Source organism: Microcaecilia unicolor, chromosome 6, assembly GCF_901765095.1.
Source record: "Microcaecilia unicolor chromosome 6, aMicUni1.1, whole genome shotgun sequence".
Classification (NCBI taxonomy): Eukaryota; Metazoa; Chordata; class Amphibia; order Gymnophiona; family Siphonopidae; genus Microcaecilia; species Microcaecilia unicolor.
In genome coordinates this window covers 71,598,997-71,621,902 of record NC_044036.1, presented here as the reverse complement: position 1 = coordinate 71,621,902, position 22,906 = coordinate 71,598,997, and the positions used below count along the sequence as shown (strand labels likewise).

General features: G+C 40.5%; 1 protein-coding gene across 1 annotated transcript in view; it reads right to left on the bottom strand.

The window, feature by feature from the left end:
• Positions 1–22,906, bottom strand: part of BRDT (bromodomain testis associated) — a 296,166-nt gene that overhangs the window by 206,825 nt on the left and 66,435 nt on the right. Inside the window, 3 exon segments of the mRNA XM_030206522.1 lie at positions 1,450–1,585; positions 3,595–3,732; positions 21,561–21,828. Of these exon segments, the coding sequence (XP_030062382.1) occupies positions 1,450–1,585; positions 3,595–3,732; positions 21,561–21,749 (463 nt within the window). The 5' untranslated portion in view covers positions 21,750–21,828.

Sequence of the window (22,906 nt, the reverse complement as noted above, 5' to 3'; positions counted from 1 at the left end):
CCGCCATCTTGCCACACCCTCCAAAGGGCTCCTATATCTGGTTTTCTTGCATCTAGCTTTTTATCAGTTGAAATGGGAATGTACCAAGTGATTATAACCTCTTCATTCTCCATAATTCTCTCTGGGTCATGATCCATGTACTTTTCTGGCACAGCAATGCGGTAATGTTTAAAAAGTTTCCAATGGATGCATGAGATGTGCTATCTTAATGTACCTTCTGTATAGTAATTTTCTGCCATCAGAACTTTGCAGCCAGTTATGGAGTAGCCTAACGGTTAGTGTAGCGGGCTTTGATCCTGGCAACCTGGGTTTGATTCCCACTGCAGCTCCTTGTGACCTTGGGCAAGTCACGTAACCCTCCATTGCCCCAGGTACAAAAAACATAGATTGTGGGCCCCCTAGGGACAGAGAAAGTACCTGTATATAATGTGTACAGTGCTGCATGTGTCTAGTAGTGCTATAGAAATGATTAGCAGTAATAGTAGTAGCATTCCTAGTTCTTTATTACAGGATCTACAGATGTCTTGTTGTACCAGTTTTTTCTAGGCTTGCTGTGAACCTTCTCATCCATAATCCACTGTCAGCTTAGAGACACAGGGGTGATGTGACAGGGAATTATAAAATGAGTGGAACAGAAAACATCTATTTACCATTTAAACTAGCAATAGGACTAGCATTCTATTAAACTAAAATATATTTAAAGTAAGCTGAAAAGTTTATCACTTAATGCACAACTAAGCTGTGAAATTTGTTACTAGAGGAGGCTGTCGAGGTATCCACAATAGGTGGGTTTAAAAAAGGATTTGGATAAGTTCCTGGAAGAAAATCCTATAAACAACTGAAAAACCAACTAAGTCCGATGGAACTAATATGGACTTAAGTGAGTTTTGGAAATAAGCCCTTCAATTATTAGTCAGGTAGGATGTGGGAAAAGCAACCTCTTTTTTTTTTTTCTAGAAGTAAGCAGTAAGAAATTCATCTACTTGTTGGGATCTGTCAGGTATTGGCTGGTGACTGAGATTGGCTACTGCAATAGATGAGGTGCAGAACTTGATGGAAGCAAATAACCTCTCCTGAAAAGTTTTCAACTCTCACCATTTTCCTTTTCTAAAATGCACAACTGTTACATCTCAAATACTACCTCAATCCATTTGCTGGTTTTCTGCTCATACTAGGTCACATGGACTGTCCCCATAAGGTATTCTTTGCTACAATTTATATAAGAATGCCTACAAAATGTTTTAAAAAAGCTTCAAACTCAATTTTTTCTGAAGTCTCCTGGCATGAACAGTACATTATTATAGGTCTGTAATCTGTGCAGTTCATTGGGATTCAACATATTTTAACAGATCTGAACAGTACCATCAATATTACTGTGGTCTTAAACTATGAATTATTAGATCAAATAGTCTTTTGCAGGAAATTTAGAAGCTTGCAGCATATATTTACCCCTTGTTGATTTTCCTTTGCTCTTTCCTCTGTTTCCCAGCACAGATATTTCTCTTTCTTCTTGTGGCATGTGTGCAACCTTCTGCAAAAAAATCTTTTCCAGTGTTTGTGCCATCAAAACAATATCATCACCAGGCTACAAAACAAAAAACAACACAAACCAAACAAAAAAAAGAATGAAAACTCCTTGTAAATTTTGTGTATGTACAGCAAGTGATTTCATGGAATTCAACCCTGGTATCCTTTAAATAAAATGCAAAAACATCAATATTTAACTTTATACCCCTTTTAGGTCTTTTTTTAAACCAGAAATCCCCCCCTTCCCCCAAGTTTTATGCTTTCACATCAGTCGAATAAAAAGATTTACATCTGTTTTGGCTATACTCCCAATTTTAAGTCATACTTTACTTGTATTGGTGAGATGCCTGAACGTTATTTAGAATTACCTGCAATCCACCTACTTACCTTGGGGCCCTTTTACTAAGATGGGGTAGAAGGGGCCCTGCAATAGAGGTCGTTTTTGCCGCACACCAGGGCCCCTTTTACCGCAGCGAGTGAAATAACCAAAAATGAAATGGCCGTGCACTAAGTTCGCACTTGCCGCGTGCCCATTTGGGGGGGGGGGAGGGGAAGCAATCACCGTCACCCACTGAGATGGTGGTAAGGGCTCCCGCGTTAACTGGGCAGTGCACAATGCTGCCTCTTTATTGTCAGGCAATCCCCTGCGGACATATTTTTTCAATATTTCCGCTAGCACTGGAAAATGGCATGTGCTGGGGGTGGAGCTACCACCGGCACCTGCGTTGGGCTGGCGGTAGCTCCGGGTTGCCATGCAGCAAAATAGTAAAAGGGCCCCTTTGTTTACTCCTATCTGAACTCTAAATATCGGGATTAACAAAAGTGTTCAGTGGAAAATTGCCTCAAAGATAAGACGACGAACAATAGGCTTAATACTTGCCAATATAATAAATATCAAAACAAAACAAAAAGCAGCAAGTAACTAAGCAACACTGATTTGAAAAACAGGAGGGAAAGACTTCAGATGCTCAGTTACCTGTGCATTACAAGCACTACTTTAACTGAGGAGCTTCTTCATGAGTCTAAAAAACCTCCTATTAAACTTTATGGGGTCCTTTTACCAAGCTGCAGGGAAAAGGGCCCTGTGCTAGCAGCAGGGGCCGTTTTCCCATGCACCAGGGCCCTTTTTAGTGCAGTGGGTAAAAAGCCCCCAGACACACATGGCCATGCAGTATGAAAGCTCTTATCACGTGGCCATGTGGCGGGAAGCCCTTATCGCCACCCACCGAGGTGGCGATAAGGGCTCCCATGCTAACCCAGTGGTAACCGGGCAGCGCACAGTGGATGCCTGATTACCACCATGTTACTGTCGCAAAAGCCATTTCTGGGGGATTTCTTTGGCGCATACTCGGGGCAGGACTAGCACTGGTGGCCTCGTTGGGCTGGCGGTAGTCCCGGAAGAGCAAGCGGTAAGCCAACGTTGGGTTTACCACCGCTCTGTAAAAGGGCCCCTATATCAGTTATATTTTAATAAAGTTTTTTCAGAACAGAGCGCTACTGTTTCATAAATAAGCTTCATCAGGAGCAATAGCAGTGGATTCCTTAAACTTCACTGGGAGAAACAGTTTTTCTTTCATGCAAAAATGCAGCTCACTTGTTTTACCACAGCAGTAAAACAAGTGAGCTGCGTTTTTGCATGAAGAAAATGAGAATACAGAAAAAGAAACTGTTTCTCCCGGTGAAGTTTGTTAAGGAGTCCATTGCTATTGCTCCTTATGAAGCTTACTTGTGAAACAGAAGCGCTGCTATGAAAAACACTTAATTGAAATATAACTGAAATAAAGTTTAATAGGAGTTTTTTCAGACTCATGAAAAAACTCCTCAGTTAAAGTAATGCTTGCAATGCACAAGTAACTGAGCGTCTCAAATGTTTTCCCTCCTGTTTTTCAAAACACTCAGTGGAGTTTAATCAATTAGTTACTGCTCAAAGATAAAATGAAAGCTAGTACAAAATGTTAAATTATCAAAATAAGCCCCCTTAATTACACAACATTCTACAAAACTGTAGGTACAGTACACATCTTTTCAAATCTCCAGTTTAAAAAAAAATAATTGGATTGTACATACCCGATTGTAAACATAACAGTTTGTAAACATGGCATTGAAATCTTCTATGCAATCCATAGACTTCATATAATACTTATACTCCAAACGCCTTTTAATTGTGCTCAAATCCATCGGATTCTTAATGATATTATAATAGTCCTGTGGTTTTGCAACAGAAAAAAACAGATGTAAGATTCAGGAAAAGTATTTTTTTTTTATCAAAGATTATATTCAAGTAAAGCTGATCATTATTATGTATGGGTTTAAAAATATATATATTTATTAAGGAATTTATGTTATGGGGGGGTGAAAGCCTATTCTCTATGGACACTTGTTGGGCACCCAAGTGTGCTTATTGAATATTAGTGTATATTTATGTACACAATATTTTGGTGTACATTTAAGTGCCCCTGCCTCTCCCCCCCCCCTTTACACCTCCTGTAAACCTGACATAAATGAGGGTGCCTAAACCTAGCAGACACATGGACAGCTTACAGTATTCTGTAAGTTGCCCACCTAAATGTCTGGCTGCCTACTTGCAGACTATGACTTAGGGGCCTAACAGGCTCATTTTCAAAAGAGATAGATGTCCAAAAAGTGACATGTCAGCATTTGGACATTTATCTCACAGAAACGTCCAAATCAGTATCACCAAAACCTCTTTTTGGATGTCTCTCTCTGAAGTCCGTCAGGACGTCCAAATCTAAAGGGGGCGTGCCTGGGCCGTGTTCAAGGTAGGACTTCGGCGTTTCTAAGACATGAACGTCTTTCAGCAATAATGGAACAAAACAAAGACATCCACTAAGACTAAAACTTAGACGTTTCGAGCTAGACCTGTTTTTATTACGAATAGTTGCAGTGGGACTTGAACCCACTTTCCCAGGATCAAAGTCTGCGGCACTAACCACTAGGCTACTCCTCTACTCCAAACAAGAGGTGCCCCAAATGACCACTGGATGGAATCAGAGATCACCTCCCCTTACTCCCCCAAATCACAAAACAATTTTTCAAACAGCACTTTCAAAAGGAAAAGATAGACTTTTTTGGTAGAAAATGACCTTTCCTGTTCTGATTTTGGACGCTTTCCAAAAAACGTAAAAATTCAGACTTAGATGTCATATCCAAAAATGTCTTTTCTGTATTTTACTTGCCCAAAGTCTCAAGGAACAGCAGTGGGAATTGAACCCATGTTGCCAGGATCAAAGCCCGCTGCACTAACCATTAAGCAACTCCTCCTCTGTTTTGGAAGTCTTGCATTTGGACGTTTTTTGTTTGAAAATGGACCCAAAAAAAAAAAAAAGGACGTTCAAATCTCAGAACATCTTGGTATTTTTGAAACAAAAGATGGACGTCCATCTTTTTTTAAAAATGACCTTCTCCCCACCTCCGAATTTGGACGTCTTTCTAAAACGTCCAAATTCCAACTTAGACGTTTCTTCAAAAATGCCCCTCCAAATGACATTTTCACAGGTAAGTGTACACTTAGACATCTAAATGTCAATGTCCTGCACATTTAGGCACAGAGTTGGCATATAAATGTAAGCCACTTCTTATAGAATAGTCAGAGCAAATGAACTGGCTGAAACACAACACACCACAATTCTTCTGGCAAAAATGTCAGTTTTGCAATATAATTGCAGACAGACATAGCACCCTGTTAATCTAAGATTTTAAAATCTAAAATAAATTAAAACGTTTTAGAACAGGCCACAAAGAAAACCTCTGGAAGTAAGTAGGTTTAGATTTACTAAATGAAAAATCAGTGTGGAAAAGAAGCAGCCTTAAACAATTGCAGTTTAAAAGATCAGATGTTTAGCACAATAAAAATACAAGAGTGCAGAAGCTGCAATTATTCTTGTTTTTAGGCTATCCAAAGATTATTACAGTAAATTACTCAAAATTTAGGGCCCTGTTTACTAAGCTGCTCTATAGGCACACTAGCATTTTTAGCGTGCACTAAAAATTAGCGTACGCTAACGCTAGAGACACCTATAGGGATATATGGGTATCTCTGGCATTTAGCGCGCATAAAAACGCTAGCGTAGCCTAGTAAACTGGGTCCTTAGTATTTAGCAGGCTAATTTGCATCGCTTCTTTTTCTGATCATTTGTAGCCCCTGACAATATAGTTGAGGGGCTCTAATTTACTGTATGAATTCCAGATCTAATAATGAAATGTTTTGTCTTTCTAGGCTCTCTTCTGTGAAGACTAAGGAACTGTTTTCATTACACATACTCCCCAACAGGGGAAATTTTATAAGGGACTTGATATCTCATGCTTCAGTGGGCTCTTATAACACTTCCCAGGGGTATGTGCACCTACAAAGTAAGTGTACATACATGCATTCCTGGGAATGAAGAACAGATGGAGCAGGAACAGGGCTGGTATTTATCCATGTACTGTATAAAATAAGCATATTTGCGCCTATCCTTTCTGGCACATGCATGAATACAATTACATCTGGCTTGGAGCAGGTGTTAATGTCTGCATGCACCTTCCCTTACTTTTTTAGTTCTTTTTTTTTATTGATTGGATAAACAGTAATACAAAGAAAGTAAAATAACATTTCAACCCACAATAAAACTACTTCTACATCACTCTATGAAAAAAGCAGCAGCATGTTTATCCCTTCGGTTACTCAACCCCACCATATTCTCTTCCCTCTAGAATATCTTACCCCTCTCTCTAAATATACCCCCCATCCGTACCCCAAGGACAGTGACAACATGGAACTAATAGAACCATATATAACTAACAGGGTCCATTAAGGATTCTACTTCTCACCCTTATAGGCAATGATTGAATGTATAACTTACAAATGCATAGAAATAATTTCCTTCTTTAAAATAAAAAGATGATTATCTCTACTCTTCAAAATCATGGGCTCATACAATTTATTTCTCCAGTGCCAGTAAGAGGGTGGGTCTGTGCCCACACAAACAATATTGCATTATACAACATTTTACATTACTACTGGCTTTAATCAGTAACAAACCAGGGGCGTACCCAGACTTCAGCGGTAGGGGGGTCCAGAGCTGAGGTGAGGGGGCACATTTTAGCCCCCCCTGCCACCGCCAACCCCTCCAACAACTTTGACCCCCCCCCACCCCCCCGTCGACGACCCTCTCGACCCGCTGTCGCCTACCTTTGCTGGCGGGGGGACCCCAACTCCCGCCAGCCAAAGTCTTCCTTCGTTTGGTTTCTCAGTCTGACGTCCTGCATGACTCACAGAAACAGAATGAAGCTCTGCAAGGCTTCGGTCTGTTTCTGTGAGTCTGACATGCAGGACGTCAGACTGAGAAACCAAATGAAGGAAGAAGACTTCGGCTGGCGGGGGTTGGGGTCCCCCGCCAGCAAAGGTAGCAGGCGGCGGGTTGGCGGCGGGAGGGGGGGTTGAGAGGGTCGCCGGCAGGGATTCCAGGGCCAAACCTACGGGGGCCAAGGCCCCCGTGGCCCCATAGCAGCCAAGCCCCTGTAACGAACACTCCTCTTTAATCGAGGTACCACAGTCTGCAGTTTTACCAAACAATAAATTAAGTGGTGATAATTTAAGTATGACAAATAACGAACAATCTGGGACCAGAAAAGTTGTATCTGCATAAGCCAAAGAACAGGCTCCTACTCCACATTTGGGGATAAGGTAGCTTCAATTCTATGTGGCGGGGATGTGGCAGGGATGGAAACAAAACCTGCGGGGATGTGGCGGGGACGGAAACAAAACCTGTGGGGATGTGGCGGGGATGGAAACAAAACCTGCGGGGATGTGGCGGGGATGGAAAAAGTGCCTGCGGGGATGGGGCGGGGACAGAGACAGAACCTGCGGGGATGGGGTGAGGACGGAGACAGAACCCACGGGGATTGGGTGGGGACAAATTTTGTCCCTGTGTCATTCTCTAGTCCCAAAGTCCCAAGTGCAACCCCCTACCCAATCTGCCTCTCCCCTCAACCCGCCCACTCCTGAATACAAACCTTAACCCACCCCCCCCATGCCTTTGCTAATAATTCCCTGACAACCCTATGTCGCACCCCCCCCCCCCCTTCTCCCCGACAGTCCATTCTTATAGAGTATCTTCAATGCCTGAAACAGCATCCTGAGACAATGTTATAAAAGCATGCAACTTAACACAAAACTATCTCTACTTCAGGAAGGTGAAAGCTTGGTTCTTCAACCAGGCCTTTAATGGAAAAAGTAACTAACTTGTTAGTCTCACTCACACACACACAAGGAGTGACAGGGGCAGCACATGCTATAGCAGAACATGTTTATCCACTCCTACCCTAGCTGAGATAATATTTAACCATCTCTCTGACCTCATGTGTAACTTACTTTCTAACTCTTCTTACTCTCTTACCTATCAATATGTTCCATCTTAGCTTTACCCTTCACTATCAATTAAAATGTTCTATTGCGTACTGTGTTGACATTGTAAGTAGTATACTATGGCATACTTTGCATTGATATTTGAATATTTTTACTGCTGTAATTGCCTATTGCTCATGTTTGATCTATTCTTAGTGTACATCGCCTTGAGTTAATTCCTTCAAAAAGGCGATAAATATATGCTAGTAAATAAAATAAATAAATAGAAACTACATTTGTATCATACACTGACAAGCCCAGTAGATTCCAGGCAACCAAGACCTAGGGAAGCTTATTTTTCTATTTATTTCTTCATGAATGGAAAAAAGCCCCACAAACTCAAGGCTCATCAAAATTCTGATGGCCACAACAAACATCAAGAGGGGGTGATTTAATTTACAAATGGTTCAAGTCTCATACTAAGAAGGTCAAAACACAGAGCAAGAATGGTGAGAAGAAAAAGCTGCTGAAAAACCTAAAGAATAACTTCAAAAAACATACAAGGAGAGCAACAAAAGGTTGAAGAATAAAGGCCATATTTATTAAGCTGTACTAAGGTTTAGCGCTTACCATGTGGTAAAAGCCAAAATTAATATACGGTAACTGCAGAACCTCCGAGGTCACTGCTGGGCATTTCCAGCATTTAGCTTGCAAATAATGTGCAATGCAGTTTGCTGTACCTTATAAGGCATAATATACACATTAAATAGTTAATCTGTGGTAATTGCTTCCACGTTAACTGTAAGGTGCAGTCCCCAGCTATTCCCCACCACTTCTACACCCCTTTCTGTGGGGACAATGCAGAAACCTTGCTTTACTGCAGAGGTGTCCAAATCAAACCCTAGCCAGGTCAGGTTTTCCCCAATAAATATGCGTGTGATCTATTTGAATACAATGGAGGTAGTGCATGCAAACAGATCTCATGCATATTCATTGAGGAAATCCTGAAAACCCAACTGGAACTGGAATGTGACCCTCGAGGACCAAGGTTGGACAACACAACACACTAAGACTTTGCACACAGCTTCCAACGACACGTATGTTGAAGAATAGGCTCAGTGATCACAAGCATAATTTAAAATATAGTGTGGCGGAAGCTCCGCTAGTACAACATAGTGTAGAGTACTCGCACAAATTTGAAGACTATAGATGTACTGTGATAGATCACGTCCCCGCCCATATTCGGGGCGGAGATCGTGATCGGTATTTGACACAAAGAGAACAGCGTTGGATCTATAAATTAAAATCCTTAGTACCGCAAGGTCTTAACAACAAAATTGAATGGAAGGCTTTCCTTTAATTAATATTCTATAAGTAATCTTCTAACTTCCAAGTAGATTGAAGGTTAGGATTGGTAGAGAACAACCCGGAAGTAGTTTAAATTGCCCCGGGTCAGTACAGAAGATAGGATTACGCTGGCTGATGGCTTGTGGAAGGTATCTCCCGGTCCCATAGGTATAGTTGATGTAAGGAGCGCTCCTCTCTGAAAGGATAATCGTTAGTAAGAATGTGTTTCTTATTATCGTAGGTGCTGTGAAAAGATGTAAAAGTCCGGCCCCCTAGAAGCATTGAGCGAAACAGCGGCTCGCTGTTGGGTGCGGGCATTTGCTACCATTCCAGCACAGCCGCAGCTAAGTATTTGTTTTGCGATATTGCACAGCATGTATATACAAAAAATTTCTTTAAAAAAGTGTAAAAAAATATATTACTGCTAGTGCTAGTAAAGAGGATTGTGACTGATGAGGATTCTCGCCAACGTGGGTCGAATAATTGGCCACGTAGAGCAGAGTAAAGCAATCAGCGGTCCAATTATAAGTTGGATCAGCGGTTGTTGAGTTTCTGAAGCCCTTTCCTCTATTTAGTAAAAAGGTTATCTTGATAACAGAGATAGTTTGCTTGCTTTATTTAAAGAAAGGTACTAAGAAAGCAATGTTCAAGAGGAAGCAAATACAATTAGATGCAAAAAAATTTCAACATTAAAGCAAACCTTATTTTACCTATAAAAGCTGTATTTTGAAAAGCAATACAAAAAGCTGAATAGGAGTATACCTTGGAAGAAGAGATGCCAGGGAAGAAGAAAGTAGAAGACACCCCTTACTGTTAAAAATAACAAGTAAAAATTAGGTATATGTCTTGTGACTAAGTGCACATGTGTAGGATAATTTTATGAGACGGTGTCTAGACTAACAAGGCATGTGTGTGTAATAATTCTACTAATAGAAACTTGACAGCAGATAAGGGCCAAATGGCCCATCCAATCTGCTCACCCTCAGTAACCATTAACCGCCTCTTTCTAAGAGATCCTATGTGTCTGTCCCATGCTTTCTTAAATTCATACAGTTCTCGTCTCCACGATCTCCACCAGGAGGCCATTCTATGAGTCCATCACCCTTTCTGTGAAAGAGTATTTTCTTAGGTTACTCCTGAGCCTATTTCCTCTTATTATCATCCTATGCCCTCTGATTCCAGCGTTTTCCTTTATTTGTAAAAGGCTCACCTCCTGTACATTAATGCCACAGAGGTATTTAAACCTCTCTATCATATCCCCTCTCTCCTGCCTTTCTTCTACAGTATACAAGTTGAGGTTTTGAAGCCTGTCCCTGTATGCTTTGTGGAAGTAGAGGATGACACAAACAACAACCAACACGGGAGACAGATCTTGTAAATTCTTTATTGAAAGCACCAGAATGTGGACCTAACATGGGCCGTGTTTCGGTGGATGTAGCCGCCTGCAAAGGCGGTCGGTGGCCCAATTGTCTGGGGAGGCTAAAGGGGGCAGGGTTAGGGGTGAGGTCAGGGGCGGAGCTTACATCCATAATTGTCTGACAACACACAGAAAAAAAAATAAGTAAAAATAAAATAATCACGATTAATACCTTTTATTAAATTTAGATATTAGATATGTATCATATATCAAAGAATAAAGTGGTTGCTCAAAGCATATACTAACCAAAATTGCTCAACTGCAAAACACTATGCACAACTTTGTGCAAAAACACACTCATAACCTTACTGTACCATAAATATTACACTGGGCAGACCTAATACACCAATATACTACCATACGGAAAATGCAGACCGTCAACAATATGAAACAAGGGATCATATCATGATACGTGTAGAGCCAAAAAACACCCTTTTAGGGTGGCTAGTGTTCACAATGAGCTCCTTTTATTAACGACCATATGTAGATCCTTCAAGAGATAGTGTGTCATGATTTAGGCTCTACACCCTTTCTGATGTTTGGTGCCACCTCAGTAAGGCCAACACACAATCTCTCCACTGCAAAACACTATACACAAAGTTGTGCAAAAACACACTCATAACCTTACCAAACCATAACAGCACTAATTCCAAGGACAGGACGAGCTACAACCTTATGCGTGGAAAGGCAGCACTATAATTACACCTGGCTCTAAAACACCAGTACACAACCTAGTGAAACAAAACGAAAACAAAACAGAAAAAAGGGCTGCAAATACTACACGCTAGCAGAATACTGCATCTTGATCACACATGAAAAACACATGACACAACAGATATGAAGGCAAAATACTGAACTGGAAAGTTACCTCATCACAGACAGTTCCAGGGTCCCCCTCCCTCCCTCCCTCACAGACAGTTTGTGTCCCCCCCTCCCTCCCTCCTTCCATGTCAGACAGTTCCAGGGTCCCCCTCCCCCCTCCCTCCCAGACAGTTCCAGGGTCCCCCCTCCCTCCGAGTTCCAAGCTTCCTCCAAATTCTAAACGTCATCTATCATACCTCGTGGTGTTACAGCAGCAGTGAAAAGCATTGCAGGCTGCTGCTGGGCTCCGTGCTTTGTTTTGCCTTCTCTCTCAGCTCTGGCCCGCCCTTGCGTAAACAGGAAATGAGGGCGGGCCAGAGCTGAGAGAGAAGGCAAAACAAAGCACGGAGCCCAGCAGCCTGCAATGCTTTTCACTGCTGCTCTAACATCACGAGGTATGATAGATGACTGAGAGAGAGAGACGCTTGGGGCTTGCAGCTGGGGAGGCTTAGCCTCCCCAAGCCTCTTATACCGGGCACCTATGGCCGCCTGCCTCAGGGGTCGCAACAGAAGCAACACAAAGGATAAATATAATTAAACTAGCCGTTGAGCCTGTAAAAACGGGTTAGTAAAGGAAGGGGGGGGGTTGAAAGGCCCCCCCCGATAGGTCGCCACCGCCCCTCCCCCCCGGGGTTGCCACTGCCCCTCCGCCACCCGGGCCGGGTACCTGGCTTCACTATTCAAACTGCCGGAACGCAGCACACAGCTCATCTGAGCTGCCGTCGGCCTTCCTTCTTCTCTGCGTGTGTTCTGCCCTCGTGTGTCGTAACGTCGGCGAGGGCGGGACACAGGCATATAAGGAAGGCCAATGGCAGCTCAGATGAGCTGTGTGCTGCGTTCCGGCGGTTTGAATAGTGAAGCCAGGTACCCGGCCCGGGTGGAGGGTGGGTGGCGGTGGCGACTCCGGGTGGGTGGGGGGAGCGGTAGCGGCAACGCTGGGGGGGAGGGAGCGGTGGCGACGGCGGTTCCCTCACTCGCAGGTGCGCAGGTTCCCTCTCTGTCACGCCCCCGTCATCACGTATTGACGCGGGGGCGGGACAGAGAGGGTCTCTATTGCGCATTTGCGAGTGAGTACGCCTCTTGCCATTTATATGTTTGATATGAGTGTAATATAAACATATTTCAAATGCCAAATTATAATAGCTGTATACTAATAACATTCATAAATATATGGAAAAACATATATAGGCTATTAAAATGGACTGCTAATATATAGAGTAAAATACCGCTCTTAAGAGGGTATATTATGTATTTAAACAGAAAATATGTTATAGAGCACTATACCTTCCTAAAAATACAGCAGAAAGTACAAATACAACACATTCTAATGGGAGTGGATGTATATTAAGACTAGGACAGACTCTCAACTGTGTTCGTGAGGAGCTGGCTAAACTAAAAATAGACAAAGCGACCAGGCCTGATAGGATACATCTGAAATCACCTAAGAGGCGGAAAGACAAAGTTAAAAACAGACTTGCCCAGCTGTGCAGAGCTTGTATAAATGCGAACACTTAGGCGATTTCTGATGTTAACCAGTTTTTATACGGTTGTTTTTACATTAGTGTCTATTTTTTACCCAGCAGTCATACACTTTGGCTCTCTCACGCTTTTGCCCATATTATTTTTATCTATGCAATACCCTTCTTTATGTAGTCTTGTCTTTCAATACTTCAGAAATCTGGTGGTATGCCTTTTACATTATTTTATCATCTATTTAGAAAGTTTTCATACGGTACCCACTTTTTGCACCTCGGTTTAACCAGTTATGGCATCTTAACTAACCAGTTATAACATCCTAACCGGCTTTCTTTTAGCTCCATAACTGGCTATGTTTATGTCTTTTGCATTATTACAATTCACGCCTTTTTCTCATAGTTATGTTTTTAGTACTCATTAGCGATGTTTAGCCATATATCCTTTTATCAATCCTATTGCCATTTTTTCCACATGCACTTTTCATGTCTCTTTTTTAATTCTCTGCTGGTTGATTTAAGCATCTGTTTGTAATATAAAACTTATTTGATTGAACTGATCCTTACAGTGTGTATGCGCTTTCTAACTGTATTTTTAGGAAGATAATAGTAATTTATAACACGTTATCTTGTTTAAATACACATAGTATACCCTCTTAAGAGTGGTATTTTAATCTTTATATTAGCAAACCATTTTAATAGCCTATATATGTTTATCCATATATTATTTATGAATGTTATTAGTATATAGTTCTTATTCTATTCGAGATATTTATGTCCTGTAGAAATACGAGCACAAGATATGCATTATGGAATGGGTTAAAAGGTCAGAGATTGATAAAGCTGTATGACTTTGGGATCTATCAGAGATTGAGAAGCCTGTAATTTATTAAAGAACATGAACCTGTGTAAACTCAAGAATTTATGATACCCCTACAGGCAAGCGGGCCTGGGAAGGAGACTAGTGTAAACAGCAGAAGAATGTTGTTTTAACAGCTTAAGAAAACCAGACGGGAATCAGATAATGATCTGTAAGAAGGACAGTTTGCAGAAAAAGAGTCTTGTAAATCTGTTGCTTTATTTAGAAGAAAAGACCCCTGAAGACGCTTTAATAGCGAAACAAGTTCATGTAGGGTCTAAAGTAGGCAGCAACTTCACAGAAAGACCAGAGACTTTTTCCTCTTGTTTGTAAACAACGTTGCTGGAATCCTCTAGAGTCATCACCAATTTTTGAGTAAGGAGATCACCAGGGAATGCTGAACAATAAATATTGAGTGTAATATGAGTTTGAAAACAGCAAGTTTCAGTACCGATCAACCTGGGAATGTGGAATGAAAGACTGGATTGGAACACACAGATGGGGTTGAATTAACAGCCCCCCGGAAGTGAACTGATTACTGTTGTATGAACTATAGTAATATTGAGGAAGCAGCACTGGCATTTATATAAATCTGGAGACGTTTAGGTGAAATGCTGTTATTTTAACTTTTAGTTAGTTGTTATATGTGTGATAGATGAATGAATGTGGATGATGGTAGTTAGAGTTTTATAGATATAAACAATGTGAATGAAAGAAGAAAACAATATATAAATGTACTTGAAAAGATTGAGAATTAATATTATAACGGTTGTTGAAGAATTTGTATATTACATTGATTACAACCAATAATTGAGAATGAACCTAGTATATAATTGTGAGAAGAATATTTCAGAGATGCAGACAGAAAAACATCTTGTTATGTTACTGAATTGATCTCTCATGAGAAACTATGGTAAATAAAATATACTTTCTCATATCCTGTTTACTTAGCATTGGTTTCTTTTATCTCTCCCAGTTGAGAATGGCTGGTTTATGCTAATTTGGGAAGGGATACAAGCAGCCTAAAAATAATCCCACCATCATCAATACTGTTTGCCATTTTAAATGTTTATATTACACTCGTTATTAATGATGTTTATCTTTATTGTGTAGCTTTTATCGCGACCCGTGAGGCAGGCGGCTACATCGGCGGAAACACGGCCCATGTCGGGCCCACATTGTGGTGCTTTCAATAAACAATTTGCAAGATCTATCTCCTTGGTTGGTCGTCATTTGGCCATCTTCCACTTCCCCTTGGTTTCTACTGGATTCATGTTTTTGGCCTATATGCTTTGTGAGAGAGACTACTGACCAATTTTGTAGCTACCCGCTGGACTGACTCCATCCTGTTTACATCTATCTTTTTGTAGATGCAGTCTCTAGAATTGCATACAGTATTCTAAATGAGGCCTCATCAGAGACCTAGATAAGGGTACTATCACCTCTTTTATCCTGCTGGTCATCCCTCTCCCTATACTCCCGAGAAGCCTTCTGGCTTTGGCCATTGCATTTTCTATCTGTTTGGCTGCCTTAAGATCATCAAATACAATCACCCCCAAGTCCTGCTCTTCTTTCATACACAAGTACTTCAGCCCCTATACTGTACCATTCCCTTGGACTTTTGTAACCCAAGTGCATGACCCTGCACGTTTTAGCATTTTATCTTAGTTGCCAATTATTGGACCATTCTTCAAGCTTTACTAGATCCTTCCTTCCTCATGCTATCTACACCCTCCGGGTGTCTACCCTATTATAGAGTTCGGTATAATTCGCAAAGAGACAAAGCTTACCAGACAGCTCTCACAGATGTTAAAAAGAGCCGGCCCAAGGACTGATCCCTGCGGTACACCACTGATAACATCCTTTTCCTCTGAGCAAGCTCCATTTACTAACACCCTCCGTCTCCTTCCATTTAACCAGTTTTTAATCCAGTCACTTTAGGTCTCATATTAAGGGCACTCAGTTTATTTATCAGTTGCCTGTAGGGAACTGTGTCAAAATCCAAGTACACCACATCTAGTGCCTCTTCCAAGTCCAACTGTTTGGTCACCCAGTCAAAGAAATTAATCAGATTTGTCTGACAAGACCTGCCTCTAGTGAAACCATGCTGCCTCAGGTCCTGCATTCCATTCAATTTAAGAAACCTCATAATCCTCCACTTTAGAAGCATTTCCAATAGTTTACTCACCACTGAGGTCAGACTGACAGGTCTGTAATTCCCAACCTCCTCCTTACTTCCGCTCATGTGCAGAGGGACCACATCCGCCCTTCTCCAGTCCTCCAGGACACTCCAGACTCTAAAGAAGTATTGAAAAGGTAAGACAACTGAGCTGTTACAACGTCTCCGAGTTCCTTGAGTACCCTCAGATGTATGCCATTAGGCCCCTTTACTTTGTCTATTTTTAGTTTAGCTAGCTCCTGATGAACACAGCCTTCTGAGAATCGGACCTGGTTTAACACATCCATCCCCATTAGCATTTGTTTTCTGTGGTCCTATCCCCAGACTTTCATCCATGAACACAAAAATAATTAAGTGGTTCAGCTTTATCCTTATTAGCTTCTACGTATTCTTCCCCCTTATCCTTGAACCTCACAATGCTATTATGGCACTTCCTCCTATCACTTAAATATCCTTAAAAAAAAAAAGGTCTTGTCCCTCAATTTTACTTTATCGGCTATCTTTTCTTCCATTTGCATCTTTAACATCTTTTCCAGCTACTCATAGCTTTTCCAGGTATTTTTGCCTGTCTTCCTCTTTCTGAATCATCTTGTAATTTATGAAGGCTAACCTTTTTTTCCCCTTACCTTTTCAGCTACTATGTTTGAGAACCATAGTGGTTGTTTCCTCTTACTTCTATGTACTTTTCTAACAAAGGTTTGTCACTTTTATAATAGTTGGATGGGAAAAGCTGCAGGAAGCAGAACATCAGTGGGCAAAACTGAAAGGAACTAACTCTTCCTCAAGATATCCCCATCTTGGCAAAGTTAGCTCTTTTGAAGTTTAGGACCTTCAATCTTGAATAAGCCTTCTCCTCCTGTGTTGTAATATTGAACTGCATGATCTCCCAGAATTACATCAGAAATACTCTCCCCGTTTGTAAGCATCAGGTCTAGAATAGCTCCATCCCGCGTGGATTTCATTACCAACTGCTAGAACAATTCTTCCTGCAGAGAATCCAAGATTCCTTTGCTTTTAGACGACCCCACAGCAGAGATGCCCCAATCGACATACAGCAAATTAAAATCACATATCAGTAGTACTTCCCCTTTCCTAGCTATCTTGTGGATGTCTTCAATTAAATCTTTGTCCATTTCTTCTGACTGTGAAGGAGGTCTGTGTATCACACCAATGTAAATACATTTTCCATTCTTTCTTCCCAGTTTAACCCATAGTGCTTCTTCCTTACCCCATATGTCCTACAATTCTGTCTCTTTAATATTATTCTTAATATATAATGCCACTCCTTCACCCTTTTTTCCTACCCTGTCCTTCCTGAATAGTTATAGCCACGTCGGCTTCTTTCATTGCAGCCTCTAGATCTAGAAATTTGTTTCCCATACAGGCAATGGTATACAAAGCTCTCCAGATATTACTCTTTTTTTTCCCTTTCTATAAAGGTATTTGATGTCTTACATACCTGAGGATTAATTACTTTGGGGCTTTTCTCACCATCCCCAGCAAATTTATTTTAAAGCCCTCTAAGACCTCTACCTAAGGCAGCTGCTTTTTAGAGACTACTGAGGAATCTGCCGAGTTCAGAGGTCAAGGTATCTCTTTTTTTTTATCCAATGGCAGGAGGCCTCACAGATAGTGTGGCTGGTCAAGCTGCACGGTACAACAGATGTGGACTGGCAAGATCTGATTCTGATTACAGTTGATTCTGATCACAAGGATCTCAGAATCAGCTGTAATTAACATATCTATGTAACTACTGTACTTTGCCTAAGTTAACTTATTAAATTTGGGTTTGCGCTTGCAGTTAAACACAATCTTTTTTAGGTATGTATCTATTTGAATTGTTTCTTTTGCAAATTGCAATTGTTTTCTGTACATGCAATGTGTACTGATGTATAAATCCAAATGTGTTCAAGTCAGGCAAGCCACATTTTTATTCAAATATTTAGAGATTCGGTTGTACAATATCTTGCCGTTTTTGAATCAGGACCTAGATATAAATTTTTGAAAATATTATTGCAATAGAACGTACAGTTCTTGTTGAATTAAAAAATGCTAAGGATAAGATCATTTTAAAAACAGACAATATACAAAACTGGAGCTATGCATCAGCTGTCCAATACCTAATTTTGTGTGTATTTTAATTCTGATCCTACCTTTGTTTTCCAAACTGAAATTTATATGTTTATTTCTGTGGCATTGAAAAACAATATTGTTACTCCCAAAGAACCAAAGGCTACGATCACATATTTTTTGCGCAAGATCCATAAGAATTTGGCAACCCTCTGGGAAGACTGAGTATTAGAGGTTCTATTTTAAAATCCTTATCCCAATATGAAGACTTATTTTTATGGAAGTTACATCTTATTTACAAGACATCTCATGTGATTTGGATTTTCCAGTTTAGAATCACTGATTCTACTTGGTTGCTTGCACTTGATGCTGTATCTTAATACACACAAATATCTCAGGATAAAGTATATTCAGATGGCCAGACTATCATATGAACAAAAATCAGTGTCATAAAAGGATCACATCAGATTTATTTTTCTTCATTAGAGCTTGTGTTGAAGAATTATTTTTATTTTGCAGGTCAATTTTATCTTCAGCCACATCCGATTGCTATGGGAACATTCTGTGCACCTTCTTTAGCTACACTGTTATGTGTTTGTCTTTGAGGAACAACATCTTTATCTTCTGTGTGGTTCAAATTCAGCTTTGGAAGTGGTTCTTGAAGAACCTTTTTTTTTTTTTTTTTTTGGGGGGGGGGGGGGGGGGAGGACTACCTCAATGTACTGATCTTGATTTATTTATAACCTAGCTTTTAACATACGAGTTTGACTTTATGTTTCAACACTGTTTTGAATGATGTTTCTTTGTTGGATCAACTGATTATACAAGAGGCGTAAGGTTTGTGAGACCACACTGAGTTTACTCACATAGAAAATCAAGGACTCCTGATGCTAGCACTTATGTTAATAAATTAACCCGAGTGTGGCTCCAGCGACATTATCCCCCTGGCCATCTCCACTTTTTGCTTTTTCACACCCCATCTGAGAGTGCGAGCATCACTGGTTAAGAATCTCTGCTGTAGAGGACCTAAACTCATCTGGTCATCCATGATTGGTCGATTCTTTTCTAGGTGTTTTATTTAAATAACTGATATGATTTTTTTTTTTCTTTCTTGGAGATGATATTTTGATTTGTGCCATCATTTGGCAGTGATATTCCAGATGTAGTTTTTTTAAACATATCATCACGTCAGGTGCTATAGCAAATTTATGAAGCCTGATTACAACAGTAAGCAATTGAAAACTTCTGGAAGATAAATAGGGAAAAAAGCAAATATAACATATCATGAAACTATTTTGGGCGATATCTAACTGTAGTTTGCACAAATGTACAATTCAAGTTTCAATTGTCTGGATTGATGAAAATTGTGGTGAATTAGTGATAACCATAATTATTTGTTGATTATATAGCTGTGATTCCCATGTTAAATTGTCCACTTTAACTATCTGGGGGGGGGGGGGGGGGGGGGGGGGGGGGGGAGGGGGAGATGAGCAGCAGTGGGCTGAAAACCAAGGGACCCCAGTTTAAATCCCACTGCAATTCCTTGTGATCTTCGGCAAGACACTTTACCCTCCATTGACCCTCCATTGCCTCAGGTGCAAGACAGAAAAAAACCTATTGTATTTGAATGTATGCCACTTAAATAGCTTTCAGGCAGTATGTAAGAAATTAAATAAATAAAAATGAAATATATATATATAAAAGCCAACAGAGCCACCTACGTGCCTTTAAAAAACCTTTATAAAAGCTACCCTGGGCAAAGCACATGCTCTGAGGCGTTATAATCCTGTGTATATATATGCCAGAAAGAATAGGTGAGCGTGCATATTTTATCAAGTACACAATGGGGCTCATTTTCAAAGCACTTAGACTTACAAAGTTACATCTTAACCTATGGAACTTTGCAAGTCTGCTTTGAAAATATGCCTCCTCATCTCCCAATCCTAACCCCACACTGATTATTTTTCAACCTGGAAATGCCTAAGCATATATTGCAAGAAAGTAATGGCATGTATATCCCTGTGTACACATATATAGACCTAATTTTATAATACCCATTTGAGTATGTAAAATGAAGATCTGCATGCTCAACTCCCTTATAAAATTATCCCACAGTTCCATATCACTAGGGAGAAGCTGTGCAAGTTTGTGTCGATTTTCTTATACAAATCAGAATTCCAACTCCATGTATGCCATTGGATCTCAACACAGTCCTCATGGCACACAGGTTTTGAGAATATCCACAATGAATATGTATAAGATAGATTTGCATTTAAAGGAGGCACTGCATGCAAATCTCATATATGCAAATTAAGTATGGATACCCTGAAAACCCGACTAACTGGGTGTGCCCCAAGAACTGGGTTGAGAACCACTGATATATGTAAAGGGGCAAAATCAGGACTAGATCAACTGGTGCTCCTCAACATGCCCCTTCACTGATTGGGCAAACAGTCACCTATGCCCTTCTCCTCCATGGCCAACTTCTAACTCCAACATTATCCATCTTGTGGCATACCCTATGCTTGGAACACACTTCCTCAGTCAGTGTGCAATGCTCTCTCTTTGGCCTCCCATGTCTCCAAATCACACCTTGTTCATTTTAACCATTTTCTTAACAAACGAAATTCTGAAAATCTGTTTATCCTGCATGGTTATCTTTACTAGATTGTAAGCTCTACAAGGGGCGGGGGAGAGAGCCATTTCTGGAGTGCTACATATGTTTAGTGGTGCTATAGACATGATAAATAGGAGTAGTTATAGGAACTGTTATTATACATGCATCAATACAGTACAGAAGGCATACACATTATTTCATAGGACACTATTCCTAATACACAAAAAAGAAAAGAAAAAACAGATCATATAGACTGGAACTGATTCACTGAAGCATGAAAACCAATGCTATTGTTACTGCACAAGTTAGTTTCTTTTGGTACCTTTATTTTCATGGACCCAATTCATTAAAATAGATGTAGTAACCATAGCAAGGTGTGGAGGGGGTTACTATGTTTTTATTATTCATTTAAAGTCTTACATGTTGGATTGTTAAAGCACTCCCAGTGAATCACCCCAAAGACCAGAAAGAGCTTTTGGGAATAAGGACAATAACATTAGCAATTCTAGTTAGGTGGTCATAGTAGAGAAAAAAGTGCAAGTAGGCATCGTCACATTCTTTATAAAATGCTACAACTAGAGAGCTTGGGGACAGAGACATATTGGTTTATTTGGTCCCTCCTACCAAAAATATGCTCTGCTGCCCCTGAGGCCTGGAGTCAAACCATGGTAAGAAAAACACTTCTTTGGTTTTATGCTAAAAGTGTACACTTCTACTTATTTTAAATCAAATTTAGTGCAATTAGTTGCATATCAAATATATAAATTCCATATAAACATGAAATAAATTATATAAAATACTGCTCTCTACTCAGACTGCAAGATTTCATAAAAATATTCTCTTATACAAGAGAAAGGGTTCTTACAGGAAGGTTCAGCTTCACTGCATCTACAGGATGTTGGAATGGCCAGGAAAAACTGTGTCTCCACAAAGCCTTCATGACAACATTTTCTAAATAATGAAGCTGATTTGTTAAACGCCCAGTTCCCTTAGGATTTATGTATTCTGGTTGGGGAGGGTTCACAATTGTCTGCTGCCTGTTTGAGATGGACATTTCTTAAAATGTCTAACTGTAGCCTCTGATCTCCAGTGTCCACTTCTGTTTTAAAGTCCAAATTACACATTTAGGTAACCTGAAAAGAAAATTTAAAGGTGTCAATACGATACTGTGTTATGTCCAAGATATGCTAAATACAAATGGTTTTATTCATACATTTAATCTATAGCACAGTCCAACACCGCATTAACAAAATGGAAGAGTTATGTCTTACATGATAACTTTCTTTCCTTTAGTCCTATCAGACCAGTCCAGACAGGTGGGGTTGTGTCCCTCTATCAGCGGAAGGAGACAGAGGAAGAAAACAGTTCTTGTGACTCGCCCTTTAAGGCAGTGCTTCTCAACCCAATCCTTGAGGCACACCTAGTCTCTCAGGTTTTCAGGATAGCCCCACTGAATATGCATGAGACACATATACATACCATGGAATGGCCTTCCAGTGGAGGTAGTAGAGACGAAGACTGTGTCAGAATTTAAGGAAGCGTGGGACACGCATGTGGGATCCCTTAGGAAAAGGGAGGAGTTAGTTTTTACTGAAGAAGGGCAGACTTGATGGGCCATTTGGCCCTCATCTGTTGTCATGTTGTATGCAAATCTTCCTTGCATATTCATTATGATATCCTGAAAACCTCAATGACTGGGTTTAGAAGCATAGAATGTTCAGTATTTCGAAGAGTGAAGCAATGGTGCTCAAAATCTGCCTGATGGCCAATATAGAAACTTCAAGACCAAGTGTCTGAATCAAGTCATAATCTTATCAGTTTATGAGGCATATACACTACTGACATGTAGATATTTCATTGAGTCATGAGACATGTGACATACAATTGGTTAGAAAAAAAATTTAACTTGACCTGTGATATCTGAAAACATGTAACCAAAAATAAAATTAACGAGGGAGGGATTTTGGACTGGTGTGATAGGACTACACTTATGGAAACAACCCAGTTATTGCAGGTAAGCAAACGGCACCTATGCAACAGAGGTAGTGGTAGCAAGCGCAACACTGGTAGATGCTGCAGGGTAGCTAGACCTGCAGCTGCTTTAGGAGAGCAATGCAGGTGGTTGCTAACTCAGAGGAGTACTGCAATTGTGAAATACATGTGGCTGCCAACACCACCATGCTACCAGGATGGTTGCTGCAACTGCATGAT